General features: G+C 49.8%; 4 protein-coding genes across 4 annotated transcripts; all 4 read right to left on the reverse strand.

Annotated features, from left to right (window-relative positions):
- Window positions 1-200: 200 nt before the first annotated feature.
- On the reverse strand, window positions 201-2,460 carry FSUBG_5097 (uncharacterized protein; the record flags this gene model as incomplete). Its single annotated transcript, XM_036683156.1, has 3 exons — window positions 201-1,160; window positions 1,230-2,284; window positions 2,343-2,460. The coding sequence occupies 3 exons, from the start codon at window positions 2,458-2,460 to the stop codon at window positions 201-203; spliced, it is 2,133 nt and encodes a 710-aa protein (XP_036539404.1).
- Window positions 2,461-3,557: 1,097 nt separating this feature from the next.
- On the reverse strand, window positions 3,558-6,035 carry FSUBG_5098 (DNA repair and recombination pif1 mitochondrial; the record flags this gene model as incomplete). Its single annotated transcript, XM_036683157.1, has 1 exon — window positions 3,558-6,035. One exon carries the CDS (start codon window positions 6,033-6,035, stop codon window positions 3,558-3,560), a length of 2,478 nt encoding a protein of 825 aa, XP_036539405.1.
- A 759-nt stretch (window positions 6,036-6,794) lies between these two features.
- Window positions 6,795-8,843, reverse strand: FSUBG_5099 (uncharacterized protein; the record flags this gene model as incomplete). The annotated part of the gene is made up of 1 exon (XM_036683158.1): window positions 6,795-8,843. The coding sequence occupies one exon, from the start codon at window positions 8,841-8,843 to the stop codon at window positions 6,795-6,797; it is 2,049 nt and encodes a 682-aa protein (XP_036539406.1).
- A 4,170-nt stretch (window positions 8,844-13,013) lies between these two features.
- FSUBG_5100 (cullin 4A) lies at window positions 13,014-15,507 on the reverse strand (the record flags this gene model as incomplete). Its single annotated transcript, XM_036683161.1, has 3 exons — window positions 13,014-13,071; window positions 13,128-15,037; window positions 15,088-15,507. The coding sequence occupies 3 exons, from the start codon at window positions 15,505-15,507 to the stop codon at window positions 13,014-13,016; spliced, it is 2,388 nt and encodes a 795-aa protein (XP_036539407.1).
- Window positions 15,508-15,738: the final 231 nt, after the last annotated feature.

Below are 15,738 nucleotides of genomic sequence, written 5' to 3' on the forward strand. Positions count from 1 at the left end.
TTGACCTCAAATGCAATAATGTATCCTCTTAAGCGCCCAAACAATACCCACCAAACGCCAAATATTCCCGAAAATGCATATTCCCACTGGCCGTTTCCCATGCAACAGGTAAATCAATCGCTCAACTTTTTGCTCTCTTCTGTTTCTTCTCCCCTTCCCCATGTCATGAGTCCATGTTCTCGCTGGCTTCGTGCGGTATATCATTCCTCATCTGAGTCGGTTCCGTCCTGCTGTCCGTCCCGATACTTCATCTCCAGTAACCACTTCTCATCAAAGTCGATACCTCTCCGAATCTTGGTTCCAGCCTTCCTCCAGACGGCACTTCCAAGGCCGATGTCCGCAATAAATAGACGCCATTCCTCTTCGTGTCCAGCGTTGTTCATCTTCTGAGGGTCGTCCTCATCAGGTGGTGTCACGGCTTCAAGCAAGCCTCGCTTGGGAGCACCCATGGCAATAACGTATCGGGGTTTCACAAATAGGCGGCTACCATCTATCACTGCCACTTTACCCGAAGTTGGGTCGATGCCTGTTGGTACATCGACCGATAGCACGAACGCTTCGTTTCGGTTCGCCCATTCCATCAACTCATACACAGCAGCCTGGTCACCAGTTCGCAATTCTTCAAACGATATGGTCAAGCCCAGAAGAGCATCGATGATGAGTGACACTGAGACAGGTGATCCTGATGATGATGCCTTGCGCAAATGCTCAAACAGATCTACCTTGCTGAGAATTTTACCGCCAAAAGCTCGGTAAAGTTGAATCTGTTGCCGCAGGTCTTCGAGCAAGTCTTTCTCACGCTCAATACCCACTAAGCATACGAGCATACTAACGTTTTTGTTCCGCAGATGGCGAGCTGCAGCAATAGCTCGGATACCTGATTTGTTATTTCCAGCCAGGATCACCACCACCGGACTCGTCAATGTGGCACTGGAGGAGGGATTTGCACCAGCAAGGCCGAACCGTACTTTGATAGCAGGGTCTGAAAGGGCTACCAGAGCAACCTCAGCGATACCTCGCCCTCCATTCTCGGCCATAAGTTGCTCTGTTAAGCCGATCTCGTTCGCTGCTATGTTTTCAAGATTAAGCATCTGCAGGGCTGAAACGGTTTCAAGACGCTTATGCGACGGGACGAGGTATAAGCCAGGCGGGTGACCTTGCTGTCTACTGTTAGTACTGCGAGATTCTGGTCGAGAGATCGACAACCGAGACAAGTGGCTTGCACGTACGCCAGAATTGACACGGCTTAGCGGAAGGCCGCCAGATACTGCAACAGCACTCGCCTTGCGTGACTGTGATCTTCGCGAGGGACCCGATTTGCTATCAGCTCTCCTATTACCTTGGCCACTCCGAACTTCCCGTCCAGAAAGTCTCTCAGCCTCGTTCAATCCATCATCTGCCTCACTATTCCAGAAGTCTGCATCCTTCTTGGCTGAGGACGGCAGGTCCAGCACATTTTCCGTGTAATGCAGGTTCTTTCCGCCAGCTGTGCCAGGCTTTGGCTTTCGGTTGTGAGAAACCAGGCGGCTGGCATCGTCGATTTGATCCTCCTTTCTCATCTGATCAAAAATGGTACGCTTATCAAACTTGGCCAGGTTGTTTTCGAAATCGAACTCGCCCATCTCTTCTGTGACATCTTCGGATGCCCAGCCGTTATCGAGGAGGCCTTTACGCCCCTTGGAGCTCTTTTTTAGAGAATGGAATGGTTGGAAAGATGATGTACTCTGCAGAATTGGTGTTTGCCTCCATCCCTTGCCTCGGCCGCTGGCGGGTGAACCCTCAATAACCTGACCATCATCCTCAGCACGCTGGCCCTTTCCTTGCTTGGACTGTCGAGATCGTCGGTTGTTGTTGTTTTTCTTCTTGGCGGATCGCGGGGCCTGTCCCTCAATTGGCTGGCCATTGTCCATTTCTTGGACCGCTTCGTTGATGGCCAAATTACTGACAGAACCAGTCAGGTCGTGATCAGGGGTGGGTCTCCCCGGCGTTGAGGCAGCGGCACTCGTAGGAGCGACTTGTAGTTCAGCTCTCACATCCTCCAATGGTCCTTTTGAATCGGAGCCTGCCGGCGTCAATGCTGCTGGCGGTCTTCCCAGACTGAGGATCGCAGGGTCTACAAAAGCTGGTTGCGGTGGTGGTTGCGAAATCAAAGGCGCAACGATGGGTTCGGCTGGAGGAGGCGCATATGTCGCTGGCCTGTCGTTCTTGACCTCAGCAAGATCGGCGATGTTAGCGGCGTGGACCTGCAAGTGAGGAAGCCATTGTTTGGTATCCGAGACGAACACTGCAACTCAGGGATTAGCATCTTTCTTGGAAGTGTAGGGCTAGGATTCAGTGCGTACCGTTAGTCAATGTTAAGCCGCTCCCTGCCTGAACATTGCCCACTGTCCCAGTCAGTTCGCTCCCGGGAGGGTCCCTCAACACCACCCGCATATGCAAACCGATGAACTGGGTTGCCATGGTCGGTAAGATTTCGCGGTTTATACGTGACTCGAAAAAGGTTGTACTCCTTGGCACAAATTATTGGATATGGCAGATCGGCAAAGTCCAGATGTCATGAACGTCCTTTAACAAGGTTTTGAAGACCAATCTCCAGCCGCGCAGAATCGAGACCCCAAGATTTATGCGTTACTTTGTTGAGCGAACAAGCACTGCTTTTGTTTCGAAGTAGTTAGAGGCGAGAGGACCGGGTGGTTGGGCTCGTCAACGGAGTGACTGATTACAGGCGAGTTTCGAAGCGGCGGGATGGGGCAAAACGAGGGGAGATCGAGACTTGGAGCCCAGCGATGAAATGGCGCGAGGTTCGAAAAGTGGCAGCTGTAAAGCTCGAACTCTCCGACTTCTATACCGTATGCGACCAGGTATTACTGCAGGCCCTTCAGCGGGTTTTCGTATTGTAATTTAATGTTGTGTGATGCGGGCTTGTTCTTGGTGGGAGAACTTCCATTTCAACATGGGGCAAGCTAGTAATAGGTAGGGAAGTTCGCGTGGGAACAAAGTTGCCAAATCTTGTTATCGATAAGAAGGTGGTTCCCTCGGTGTGCGTCACAACTTAACTTAGGTAACGTAGGTAAATCACATTACCTTACCTTTTAGCCTCTCTTGTGTTTGTGTTTGTGTTTGCGTTTGCGACCACGGGGCAGCACAGTAAGCATCGCTTGATTGGAATGCTGATAACGAGATTGGTTCTCTTACTCCGTACCTTAGCTAGGTATGCTCAGACTCATGAGTAGACTTATCTACGCTGAATGAGGAGCCAACGGAGCAGACGTTTTGTTACTATGTAGGCCCAATGGTCACAGCAGATGTCATAACAGTTAGAGAGAGCGGTTCATCATTTGTATTATCATAACTTGGTGCATACAAGTCTCAATATCTACTGGACCTTTGGTGTGTCTATCCCGACCAAACTGCCCCTTTGACGCCTTAACGCCTTTCCCATGGTTGTGCGCGTCTATCGCAACTTCGCGTTTCGACAGTGTCTCCCGTATCATACAATGGTATCAATAGATTGTAAGCTCTTTGGCATCTAAATGCAACCCCACCGGCTCGAAAACTCAATATCCGAAGGAAGCCATAGCCTCTTCCTCATCGTCTAAATCTATCACCTGGTGGGCTGACTTCTTGGGCGATGGGGCTTTCGAGGGCGCCGCTCCAATACGATTGGATACAAAACTAGTGATAGATTGAGCCTTGGGTTTTCCGAGTGCCTCCTCGGCACTGTAGAGTTTGTTGTAAAAGTCTATGACTCGAGGATGTGCCATGACCTTGGACTTTTGAAAGCCCAGAACCTGTAGACCATCCTGTGTAGTCGCTCGACTAAGAGCAACATAAGCCTGACCTTTTTCAAATACACGTCCAAGATTAACTTTAACACGTTCGAGAGTTTGACCTTGGGCCTTGTGAATTGACAATGACCATGCCAGGATCAGGGGCAGCTGAGTTCGCTTGGCCTGGAGCTCGCCATTAGGCAATTCGACCTTCCACTCCTCAGGCTGGCAGAGAATCACGCGTGATGTGCCATCTGTTGCCATGAACTGTACCACCGGGAATTTGGTACCACTGGAACCTGATTCGGATTCGCGCTTGAATGTATTGAGTAGTTTTTTTCGAGCTTTGGCCATTCTCTCTTCCTCATCGAATTCGTCAATTGGCTCCATGTCGAACGTCTTTTCATCAGAGAATCCTATCACCTTGCCTAAAGATCCGTTCACAAGTGATTCATCAAGGTTCTTGATCAGCATTACTTGAGCGTTGACCTTCAGATCGATACTCTTGGGCGCCATCATGTTCATCAGTAGTTTGTCCCGAATATCTTCTTTGCCAGTATCTTGAGCCTCGTACCTCCTGATCGTGCCAGGAAGTTCTCTTAACCTTCTTTCATTTGACATCTCGACTTCGTTCCGGGTGGAAAACAACTCTGCGGTTCCCAGTCCATCGTTGAAATTGAGTGGTCGCTCCAGCTTTTTGAAGGCCCGAACTGTGTCTTCCGTTATGCGACCGAGGCGCATCTCGTTGAGCATGTTGGCGAATACTGGGTCTCGCTGTCGAAAGACCTGCGTAAGTCCAATAGTGTGGTCTATGGAGGTGGTCCAGGTTGAAGCATCAAAGGCAAACTTGGTCTCCCGTTTTGCACCCTGTTCTGGGACCGGTGGAAGCTGGAAAAAGTCGCCAGTTATAATGAGCTGAATGCCTCCCCACGGTCTCCCATTGTTTCGAATCGTTCTTCCAATTGTAGACAGTTTGTCAAACAAATCTCCGTCCACCATGGAAATTTCATCAATGACAAGGCATTTAGTTCTCAGCCAGCGGTTCTTTGCCTTGGGGTTCCTTCGGATTTTCTTGACTAGTGTTGGGGCATCCTCTTTGCCAAGTCCAATACCAGAGAAGCTATGAAGCGTAATGCCACCGATATTGCATGCAGCAAGTCCCGTGGAGGCAGTAACCGCAACTCGTTCTGGGTCTTTGACATACTTCTTCTTCAATTCCGTGATGATGGCTCGCATGAGGACAGATTTACCAGTTCCAGCCGCACCAGTGAAGAAGACACTCTGGTTCTTGTTCACTACCAAATCTAAGACATGTCTCTGCTCTTCACTGAGCGATATGGCAAAATTGCCCTTGGAATGCGAAGTGGTGACTTCTTTGATCTCATCCACGGAGAGATCGGTGCTGCCCGTTGGCTGCTCTTGCTGACGCTGAGTTCGAAATTGCTTCTTCTGTTCCTTGACAGCGCTCGCCGTTGGATTAAGAAAATCCTTCCGCTTGTTATTCGGTGTTAGGGCGACCTGAGGGTGAAAATCACTCTCATCTTCGGGTTCTTCCTGCTTGAAACTTTGAGGCAGTACGCGTTTCTTGGCCTTTTTAGGGACCGGAATATCAAAGTCATCTTGGTCACCAGAAGAATCGCGCTTCATTGAAATATTGGCCGTCGTTGAAGTGACAGATGTATTGCGGGACGGTGGTAGGAAATGTGAGGGGGGTGATGAAGACCAAGGTAGAGCCCTGTCTGTCTGTGTCGATGTTGGCGGTGGGGGCGGCATGTTCTCCTTGGTGATACGCTTGGCTGGAGTATTTACAGGAAGTGGTGGTAGTGCTGAAGGGGCTTGAAAATCCAGATCGAGCTCGTCATCGTCACAAAAGTCGTCTTCCGTGAAGAAGACCGCTGCTTGGGCCTTTGTGTGAGCTTCAGGTCCAGTAAGATCAACTACATCTGCTTGCCCGCCGAATGAGTTTGACCCTCCACAAAGAGAAGCCAGTGATCCACCGCCAACACCGTTTGGCGGCCGAGAATTGTTTGAGAGTTGGTTCATGTTAGAGGGTCGATTTTGAAGAGGTCTGGAGAATGGTGGCATGGTCCTCGCCGACACAGCAGGGGCGTTTGGCTTTTTTAGTTGTTGTCGAATATCGGCATTATGAGTAGCATTATGAGTACTTGGGCTGCTGGGAGGAAGGAACGACTGGCTTCTGGGCTGGCTCCTCTGTTGGGGAGGAGGGCCATTGGCCTCGTATTGGCTGTTTGCACGCTGTAGCATTGCGTTGAGGTTTGGTGAATATGTCGGACCAGTTGAGTGCACCTGAACTCGTTGCTGTTGCACAGCTTGTCGAAGAAGGAGCGCCCGTGCCGGCGAGGAACGAAAAGGAAGGTGGTTGATACCAACCTTCATAAAATATCGTGAGGTGGCGACCGCTGAAGGTTCGGCAGGTAAGGTAGGAAAACGAGGGAGGAGCCGAGGATGAAAAGAACGAGGCAGGAAGTTGCAAGACTCAATTGAACGAAGACGAGATTATCGAGGAAGCATCCGTACCCCACGGTCCTGTCATATTAGGTAGATGCGGATTGTGATTTCCTGCAAGATAAGGACGCGTCTCGGCCCCGAACCTGGTCAGTCGGGCAGGTACGACGAATGAAGTCTTCACATGAATACAGTACTAGGTACCAGACGCGTTCCAGGCGCGACACCCCTCACTTAACGCACTACCGGCACTCACTCAGTCACGTGGTATATATATGCCGTTCATGCATACCTCTCAGCATACCTAGGTAATGAACCATAGGTAGCTATGCACAATTAATTATCAGCACTGATATTGTTCATCATTATAATATTCATGTTTTGCTCCAGGATACCGAATTATCAACTCAGCTGCATCCCCTAGAAACGATAAAAGCGCCATTCCCAAACCTTAACGTTATACAATCCATTCCGTATGCCAGTACAATGAACTGATCCCATTCAAACAGCATGTAAAAGCACAGTAATTGCAACAAAGAAGACTGCCGACCCATGCTATCAGTCTCGTCGGCCAGTGTATCTCCTAAAATCCTCACGGTCTTCATGATGCTGTCGTGAAAAGCGTGGCCCACTGTGGCTCATATACTCTCGAGCCCGTCGATCACTCCAGCGAGGTTCAGGGTGGACGTACTTGTAGTCGTCGGGCCTTCGATCTTCTCGCCTCTCCTTAAGTTCACGGCGCCGTCGAAGATCCTCTTCAAGATGTTTGAAGCGATCATTGTCTCTTCGAACGTCACGGTCACGATGGCCGTCGTCCAATCTTGCTCGCTCAAGGGGCTTGTCGGTGCGACTGGGTCGGATATCATAAGAATCATCTCGTCGGGGCGCAGTGCCGCGAACATGACGGACACTAGGTCTCGCTGCCTGGATAATTCGTGGCGGCTCTCCTTTCCAAGGCTGTTCCCGGGGAGAATGATATTCGCCTCTAGGCGAGCGACTTTCGTCACGGTAGCGGCGGCCGGGGGAATTGAACCGCACATGCTGCTGATCAGAATGTCGAGAGGAGCGGCCATCGGCTATATATTCAGCATCCTTTCTGATATTGCGAGGATCCTGGATGATAATGTTTTCGTGATGGTCGGAAGGCATACGCTTCGGGTTCGGGCTACGCCCTCGACCCCGTTGCGGGCTGCTGCCGGAATCAACAGACGACGGCCTTGTGTCCTCGCTTTCATCTTCTGACCACTCGTCACTATCACCATTAGAAGGCGAGGAACTTCGGCCCGAGTTATCATAAGCCTTGACCTTATCTTCAAACTTGAACCCTGGCTCTGGTGCCGTTTTCTTTGGTGAGCGATTGCCTGCCTCATATGAAGTCTTGGGTGCACCGGAACCTGACGAGGGCATCTGTGGAGGAGCTTTCGCCCCTGGAAATGGCCCATGTGGTGGTCGATCGATGGGGACATTGATCGCTGGTAGCCTTGGGGGTGGTCGAGCTGGAACTTGTCCTTGTGCTGGTGCTGGTGCTGGTACTGGTCTTAGTACTGGCGGCACGACACCTGCATTATGAGGGACCGCATTGCCTGGCTTTGCAGGTGGCATGCCACTTTGCTGTGCGTTGTTGAATTGGCCCTGTCGAGGGGATTGCGCTTGAGGCATACGAGGAACGTTTTGTTCCCCCGTAGGAGGCCTGAGTTGACCGTTCAATCTTGGATCAGTCGCTGGAGGAGGCGCTGGCCCGACAGGGGCTGCAACAACAGGAGCAGCAGCAGCAGCAGCAGCAGCAGGAGGAGGAGGAGGAGGAGGAGGAGGGGGCCCAAATCCTTGGGGGAGGGTGACAGGCGGTAACCCTCCCATGTGTGGCTGGGTATGTGTTTGTTGGGCTTGCCTTGGCTGTCTCATCGATACATGTGTATCGAGAGTTCTGGAGTTATGTCGACTAGAGGCCGGCATCCTCTGGAAATATGCATTGATTGCCACTCTCTCGAGCCTAGGAGATTTGCTCCGCTTCGAGTGGCTTCTATGCTTTTTGGAGCTTCGCACACTTCTGTCATCCCGGTGCCTTGGATCATCTGCGGCCCGCCATTCTGATTCGATCTGGGCCAGCTTATAGTAGAACCGGAAGTCACGGTCCTCTTTGGTCAGATCAGCTTGAGCCCTGTCGAGCTGAAGCTGGATAGTCTCGTTCTTGTCTTGCTTCTTCTTTGAGACAGGTCTTGTGGTTCTATCCAAGTGCTCGATCCTCTCCTTGATCCTTGATTGGGACATATTCTTGTCTGTACGAGTAATGGTCTCCCAGTCATATTCTGTATCCCGTGCCTTGCCACCACTGGAGGCAACAGGGGTCTTTTCGAGGCGGAGAGCTCTGTACATAGGAAGCTCCCCGCTTCGGACATTTTTGATCTCAGCGTGATCTTGCAGTCGCAGATCCATGGGAGGCTGGGGAGGATGGCTATAGGGCCGTGTGTTGGCAGGCATGAATGCAGGAAGCCCTGCAGGGGCTCCGGTCTGCTGGGGCATTGAAGGTCGTGTTTGGGGAGCTTGAGTATGATGCATTGGTGCTGGGATACTCCGAGGCATAGCCCCGACAGGAGGAATACCAGCCATAGTGTGATTGGTATCTGCTAAGTGAATGGGGAATTCCAATTCTGAGATTGATGCGATTGAGGGGAAGAACAGGGCTATGATATATACGACTGGAGATGGAGAGCTTGGGTGGGCGCAGCTTGGGAGGGATTCGAAATCTCCTGCGTCCAAAGATTTGTGCAAATAAAAAGTGAGGCTGTCGAGATAGCAAAGGGATGCGTCCTAGTAAAAAGATGGAGGGGGGGATGGAAGGTTGAGGACTAAGGAGGGGCGCAGTACAGCCTTGTTGAAGCAGATGTGTCAAGCAATTGGAGAAAGTCTGCTTTGCTTGCAGATATGAGGAAAGGAATAGCTGTTTGTTGGAGTTGGATTGGGAGTGTCTCTGGATCTCTGTGGGAAACTCAAGGGCGAGTGAGGGTCTATTTGAACTTGGACAGGCATTGCTCAAGACAAGTACGTATTGGCGTTGGTTGCTTGATCTGGTATTCCGACATAACACGGCAGTGATGGGCATCTTGATGATGAAAGCCAGTTTTGTGTTACTGAGAAACTGAAGGTTGTTGTTGAAGGCGAACCATACATTTGTTGTTCTGCGCTCGAGTTAGTGGTTCGCCCATCAACCTCCACCAAGAGCACATCAGCTTGGCGCAAGCCAACTACGCACGCACATTGATGACGATATCATGAATGAATAAGCATACAATAGGACTCTCAGCCGAAGCGAACTAAATAATCGGCAAATGCATTCCTTACCGACCTCTGCTGAGATACGGCACCATTCGCCTGGTCGACGCGGCCAGACTGACTTACATCAGGCAATCGGCAGAAACCAACGACTAAAGATGGCCCTTTCAACCGGCGCCTCCATTGTGTGTTACCGCACGTTGTCTCGATATGGCGACCGACGATGAACGATGAGGCAAGTTGCCGAGAGGCTGACCCGACACCGACAGCCCGTTCTGTCAGCGCCCAGATATGCAGGAAGGCGATCGCCGTTTCTAAGATACAGCATCCCATGCTATGCCATGCCATGCTATGCTATTCACTATGACTAAGTGTCTGGGTGTGTTACTCTGCGGCCCTCGGTCGCCCGGTGAGAGTTTGACACGATGATCTGGAGATCTTTTACGCTGCGTAACCATTTGTTCGAGTTGAGAGAGGCCCTGCATTGCTGTGCTGTTGAATCAGAGAATTGCCTCGGAGACACCATGGCTGGACTCAAAAAAACCACCACGAACTCGTTGGGCGTTGATGTCGCTCGATATGTCCGAAGCCTGTGCTACTGAGGATGAGGGGGCTGACACAGAAACAGACACAGACGCAGCGTGTTGCCCACAATCTAGAAGTGTAGTTCTATCGTGGAATTAGGCCTTGTCCGCCATAGCACGAAAAGTGAGAGCGACAGGTCCAGGTCGGACATATCGAGGAATCGGTGAAACAAGTTGAGACTTGCACTAAGGAATAGCTTCACGGGAAGGTCGGGTATGCAAGTGATTACAGAGAATGTACAGTAGCGAGCTGAATGATGTGCATATTTGGTTGATATGGTCCTCATAAGGCAGACAGGAAGACAGCTTTGCCAAAGTGCATACATATTACTACTACATAGTACTTGGTCTGTTGGTTCGCCATGTCAGCGGCAGTTGGGATTGACATGGTTGAAAATGGATATGAAGGCATAATGACTCAATCAGCCTGGATTGCCTGCCTTGGAGGTGCGTGCGTCCAAAGTGTACAGTAGATAGATTAGTACTTGGATGGTGGTAACGCAATCCATCCATTTACACCGCGTCACGGCCCCATCCCATCTTATGCACGATATAGTCAGCAGTTTGGTCCAGAAGCGCATTAGTTCAGTTGCAACAAGATAAGTCTGGTCTATGTGAGTATGTCGAACATGTTAACTCAGTTAGGATGCAGGATGCAGAGGTAGAATGATCCAGTGTAGAAGTGCATGTGCGGCGCAGGCTATCGATGGTGGATGGCCTATGAGGGTTTCTATACGTCGAGATACAATGCGACAACAAAATGAGGCGAAAGTGAACATGTTTCATGTTGGAGTCGTTCTGAATTGTGTCTGGATTCTGAGACATGAATACGGGGTTTATCAGGCTTGATTTGAGACAGCAAAGCATAGCATAGCACAACACAACACAATGATACATACAGTTGACGATAGTACAAAGGCGTGTCTACCGCGTGGCCGTGTAGTGTGACCTGTCCAATATATCGATTCTTCCCGATGGCGATACAACCGTCGATGATGAGGCAACTGGCCGCCTGTCAAACAGAGGTTACACTGAGAATGAATTCAACTCAGAACGGGCATGTCTCTCTGTTCTGTTCTACAGTACATTTCAAGGCGTTTCTCCTTCACACCCTCAGTTCATGTCTGCCAACTTTGGCCGGGCGCCCAAACATGGCTGCCTTGTGGACGCCTCGTGAGGGGTCGATCACTTACTCTGCTTTGCTTTTCTTTTCTTATCCTTTTTCTCTTTCTTTTTTCTTGGTCTGAGGGCAGGCGACCGACTACTCTTTTTGTTAATCCGAGTGTAAGTAAGTCTTGGTCATTGGTTCACGCCGGCGACATTCGTCAATGGTCGACAGCATCATTTGCCTTTAGAATACTTGCCCAAGAATCAGAGCATTAATTGATACACCCACATCTTCCAATGTCTCCGTGACTAAGGTAAGTCAGTCGGTAGAGATTCAGGAAATACCCGCATATCGTCTCCAACACGCCCAATGTAAAGCACCAAGATCTCGAGTGATACAACATCTTGCCAATGTCCCATGAGGCCACTAAGCCTGCAGTTACTATAGATGTGTTTGTCTAGAGACCGAAATAGATACCAAAACTGGTTATCTTCGGAGCATTGTATGACTGATGACATGCCAGGAGAATGCTGTGTCGAGTCTAGACTCTCCTTCTTATCCCTTTCAATGCCGTCGGTGAGTCTCTAGGTGGCCTTTTCAACCTTCTGCCTCTCAACGACCTTGTCATTCTCATTAAGGCCGAGTTCGTCAGCCTTTTCTTCTCTGCAAGAAGCCACGAATACCGCTTCCATGACTCGGTTTCTATTTTCAATCTGTTTTTCCAGTTTTGAAAACGCACTTCTTGATCTTCCGAGGCGTTGGTGCCGTAGACAGATGAGGCACCTCTAACGAGTAGTTCAGCTGAGAAACTGAGAGCACATCTGTTCAGAGCAGGGGAAAAGATAGAAATAATTTCGAGTATTCTCGTCTTGTTGCAGAATCATAACCCTAGGAATATCAGGAAGCTTCTATCACGATTGCGATCCATCAGCTTTAACCCTGTTATGTAACTCGTCCGTTTCAGAGGACACAGCTTATTGTGCTGGTAAAGATTCATCATAGTAGATTGGCACTCATACGCTATACTTGGTCTTGGACTTTTACTTTCCCACTATCCATAGCAATCTGCTGGGGGTCTCCTCTCACACGATGTCAATACAAGACATCAAATGACCTTCTTCAAACATGGCCAATGCAGCATCATCGTTTAGTCCAGGGCTCTCTGAAGCCCCTTAGCTCTGCAGTCGCAGTCTCATGTTTCAATTATGTCTTAGCTACCTTTAACCCTGCAAGAGTGCTATAGATATGGGCATGTTTCCATCTCAAGATTTCTTTACGATCAGAAGGTCTACATGCCCAACCCATTGACGGTGTTCCACGTCTGGAAACCAAAGCTCTCTCATATGAAAATCACTGAAGCGCAGAGTAGTTTAGGAAGCTTGGGAGAACTGAGGAAGCTCGCAAACAGTAAGCATATCACTTTAGCCCTCTAGACACCCACGAGGCCACGCCACATCATCCCCAAGGCACCATTCTTACCAATCAATGGCTTCTTGCAGACATGAACCACCTGGCTATGTATCAAAGTAGTTGTCTACTCGTTCGGCGAGTAGCTCAGTCAGTCAACAATGTGTTACTCAACCATTACCTTGCCGACTATGGCCCCACCTTGCTTCGCTTCTTTGGATTCCGTCCGTCCTTTACTCCAAGGTGAAGTCAAATTTTGATATGGAAATCGAATTCATTGGTACGGGTACATACATGTCTGTGTCGTTGCAGCATTCAGTTTGCCTTATACCTCTATATCGTTCTACTGCCGTCTTCAGCGTTGAGCCTGATAGCCTTGCCTCACCAGTCTGCGTTACTATCCAAGCCTTATGCCAGGTACACGTAGGAATTGCCCTCTCTTTCGATGTAATCCTTCTCAATAAGACTGTATCTAGCGTTAGCCAACTCCGGATAGTACTATCGACGTAGCGTATCACATACCTTTCGATCTCCTTCTTAATCGCCGCCGGCTCAACACTACCTCTTTTCTTTGTCAGGTTGATAACCTCTGCCACCAGATCACTGTGACCCATGCTCTTACGACTTTTCATAATTCTAACGATGGCCGCCTGTGTCTCAAAGCGTCGGTCCTGCGCGATCCTTTCATGTGTAGCCTTGTTCTCCTCCTTTGTCTCCTTCAGCTGGATCTGATTAATCTTGACTCTGTACTTGGGATCCGTAAATGTTTTGTTAAAAGTAAACGTATCAGTAGGCTTGACATCACGACCTTTCGGGAACTTGGTCAGCACTCGCGCTTTGCCGCAAGCTAGCGACTGAAGTGTGCGATCAAGATCACCGCCTGAAAGACCGGTTCCCGTAGCGATCTCTTCATATGCCAAGAATCCATCAGCCGGCACGCTGTTGAACATCATCAGAACCACAGCCTGGTATGCAGACACAAGAAGCTCCTTCGGCCCCTTGGCGAAGATGCCCTTGAGGGAGCAGTGAGCTAATGAGTGCTTCCACGTCAAGGTTCGTCCTGTATGCATGTTCTTGTAATACTTGTCAAACCTCTCGATCTGTGTAGCAACCTCATCCGGCAGGTTGAGACGAACATCCGGATAAGTTGGCCATGCAGCAGCGGACAAAATCATGACGGAAAGGTCCAGAGAATTCTTGCGCTCAGCACTTCCCTGACGCCATTGCTTGAAAGACTCCATTTCATCCTTGCCGAGTTCCTGATCCTTGAACATTTGTTCCAAATTGTGTGTAAAGTTTGCACCACACTCTCCTCGAAGCTTTGTTAACATGTTGCGCTCAGCGTCTTGGCTAGCACTTCGCCCCATGAGCAATCTCCGAGCCAAGTCTTTCTTGTAAAATGCCTCGAAAGCGTCCTTGCCCTCGATGAAGCGGAACAGCTCGAGCGCCTGGTCAAGCTGTCTATCAAGCTCAGCATCTTCATCGCCCGTGCTGGCTTGACCTTCCTTCTCAGCTGTCGCTCGATCTTTCACGTCTGAAAGAAGATCTTTAGGCAGAGACTTCAGGCCACCTCGCAGAAGCATGTCGATATATTTGGCGATCATCTCACCGATTTTGGATGTCCCCGTGTCCCAGCAAGAAGCAACTTTGCGGTCGTTCATGAACTTCCCGAAAGAATCTCTCATGCCCCAAAGGAAGTCTTCATCCTTATTGAAAGCATCTCGAATCATCAAGTCGAGTGATCGACGGAGCTCTAATAAGCGCAAAACCATTTGGTCACCCTTGTCTTTGTCGCTGATGATTGCCGAACCGGTTGATCGAATATAGTCGCACCATGGATCTTTCATCTTCTTTTGAATCCCTGATAACCGAAGTAAGTCATACAAAGCCTTCATTGACTCGACTTCTCTATCAGCCAACAGCTTCGCCAGGTTGCCACCGTTGAGGAGCTTTTCTGAGTAGTTGGTGATGAGATGGGCATGCGCAGAGTCCATAAGTTGCTTCTCCGTCGTACTGTCGATGTTGAATTGGATGCAGCGATAGTCTTCTCTCTTCAGTAACTTCTCGCAAACCAAAATGTAGTCCTTGAGACTTGACGTGCTCCAAGCTTCGCCAAATTCTTTCAAGTATCTCTCAGACTGCTCTAAGAAGTAGGGCTCAAAGTGCTTCACATATACCTCCAAAACATAAAGCATCATGATGGAATCTTTCAGTAATACAGGTTCGATTTGGTCGATGCCTCTTCGATCGTGCTCAACCAGATCGCAAACACCTGCGATTAGCCTCACGCCGACGGAGTTTCTATAGGCTTGACTCTGGGATGGGAATGCCATCTTTCTGAACTGCTGAATCGCCATATCGTTTATAGATGCAAGATTCTTCTGTAGTAAGTATGTTCGATCGAGATAGCTGAATGTTGATCTGATCAATATCTGCAAGTGGTTCTTAGCATCTCAAATCCATATAGAAACATCCAGCCTACCGTTTGTGTATTCCAGGTCTTCCATTCTGCCAGTGTGCTCCTCACAGTATCGAGGTTCGAAGCATGTCCATTCTTCTGAATTCTGGGTAGCACAATCCGCTGCAAGTGTACATCAATTCTCTCTTTGAGCATTTGGTACACTTTGGCGGGATCTCCCTTTCGACAGACATCCTCAACACCTCTGTACAGCCGCTCCAAGGGGACATTGGGTGTCCGGCCCGCAAAGACAGCTTCTAGGGAATCCTCGAGCTCCTTCTCCGTCCGTTTATAGTACTCGGCAACCTGGGTATCTCGACTCGTGGGCACTCGCAGGTTCTTGATAACAAGCTTCTTGGAACCAGAATAAGGCTTGAACGCAGAATGTGTCTGCGTCAGGTCGATGGTCTCGGGGAGCTTGCCCCGCGCTTTAGCGGTGGTCATTTCGAAGCGCGCCCGCTTAGAGGTCGCAAGGGGAGGTGATGTTGAGGATGATGAGTCTAACCGCGGCCTTCGCCGGGAGGGAGAAGTTGTTTCCGACGCCAACGGTTGCATGGAGTGAGCCCAGGCTATATATCAAGAAAAGAACGAGGCCTGGAACAACCGTAAGAAGAGCTGTCGCGCAGGCCTCGGTTTCTCGGACTGTCCGGTGTTTGGTTGCAGTATTCGATCGTG

Source organism: Fusarium subglutinans (genome assembly GCF_013396075.1).
Source record: "Fusarium subglutinans strain NRRL 66333 chromosome Unknown NRRL66333_c0000047, whole genome shotgun sequence".
Classification (NCBI taxonomy): Eukaryota; Fungi; Ascomycota; class Sordariomycetes; order Hypocreales; family Nectriaceae; genus Fusarium; species Fusarium subglutinans.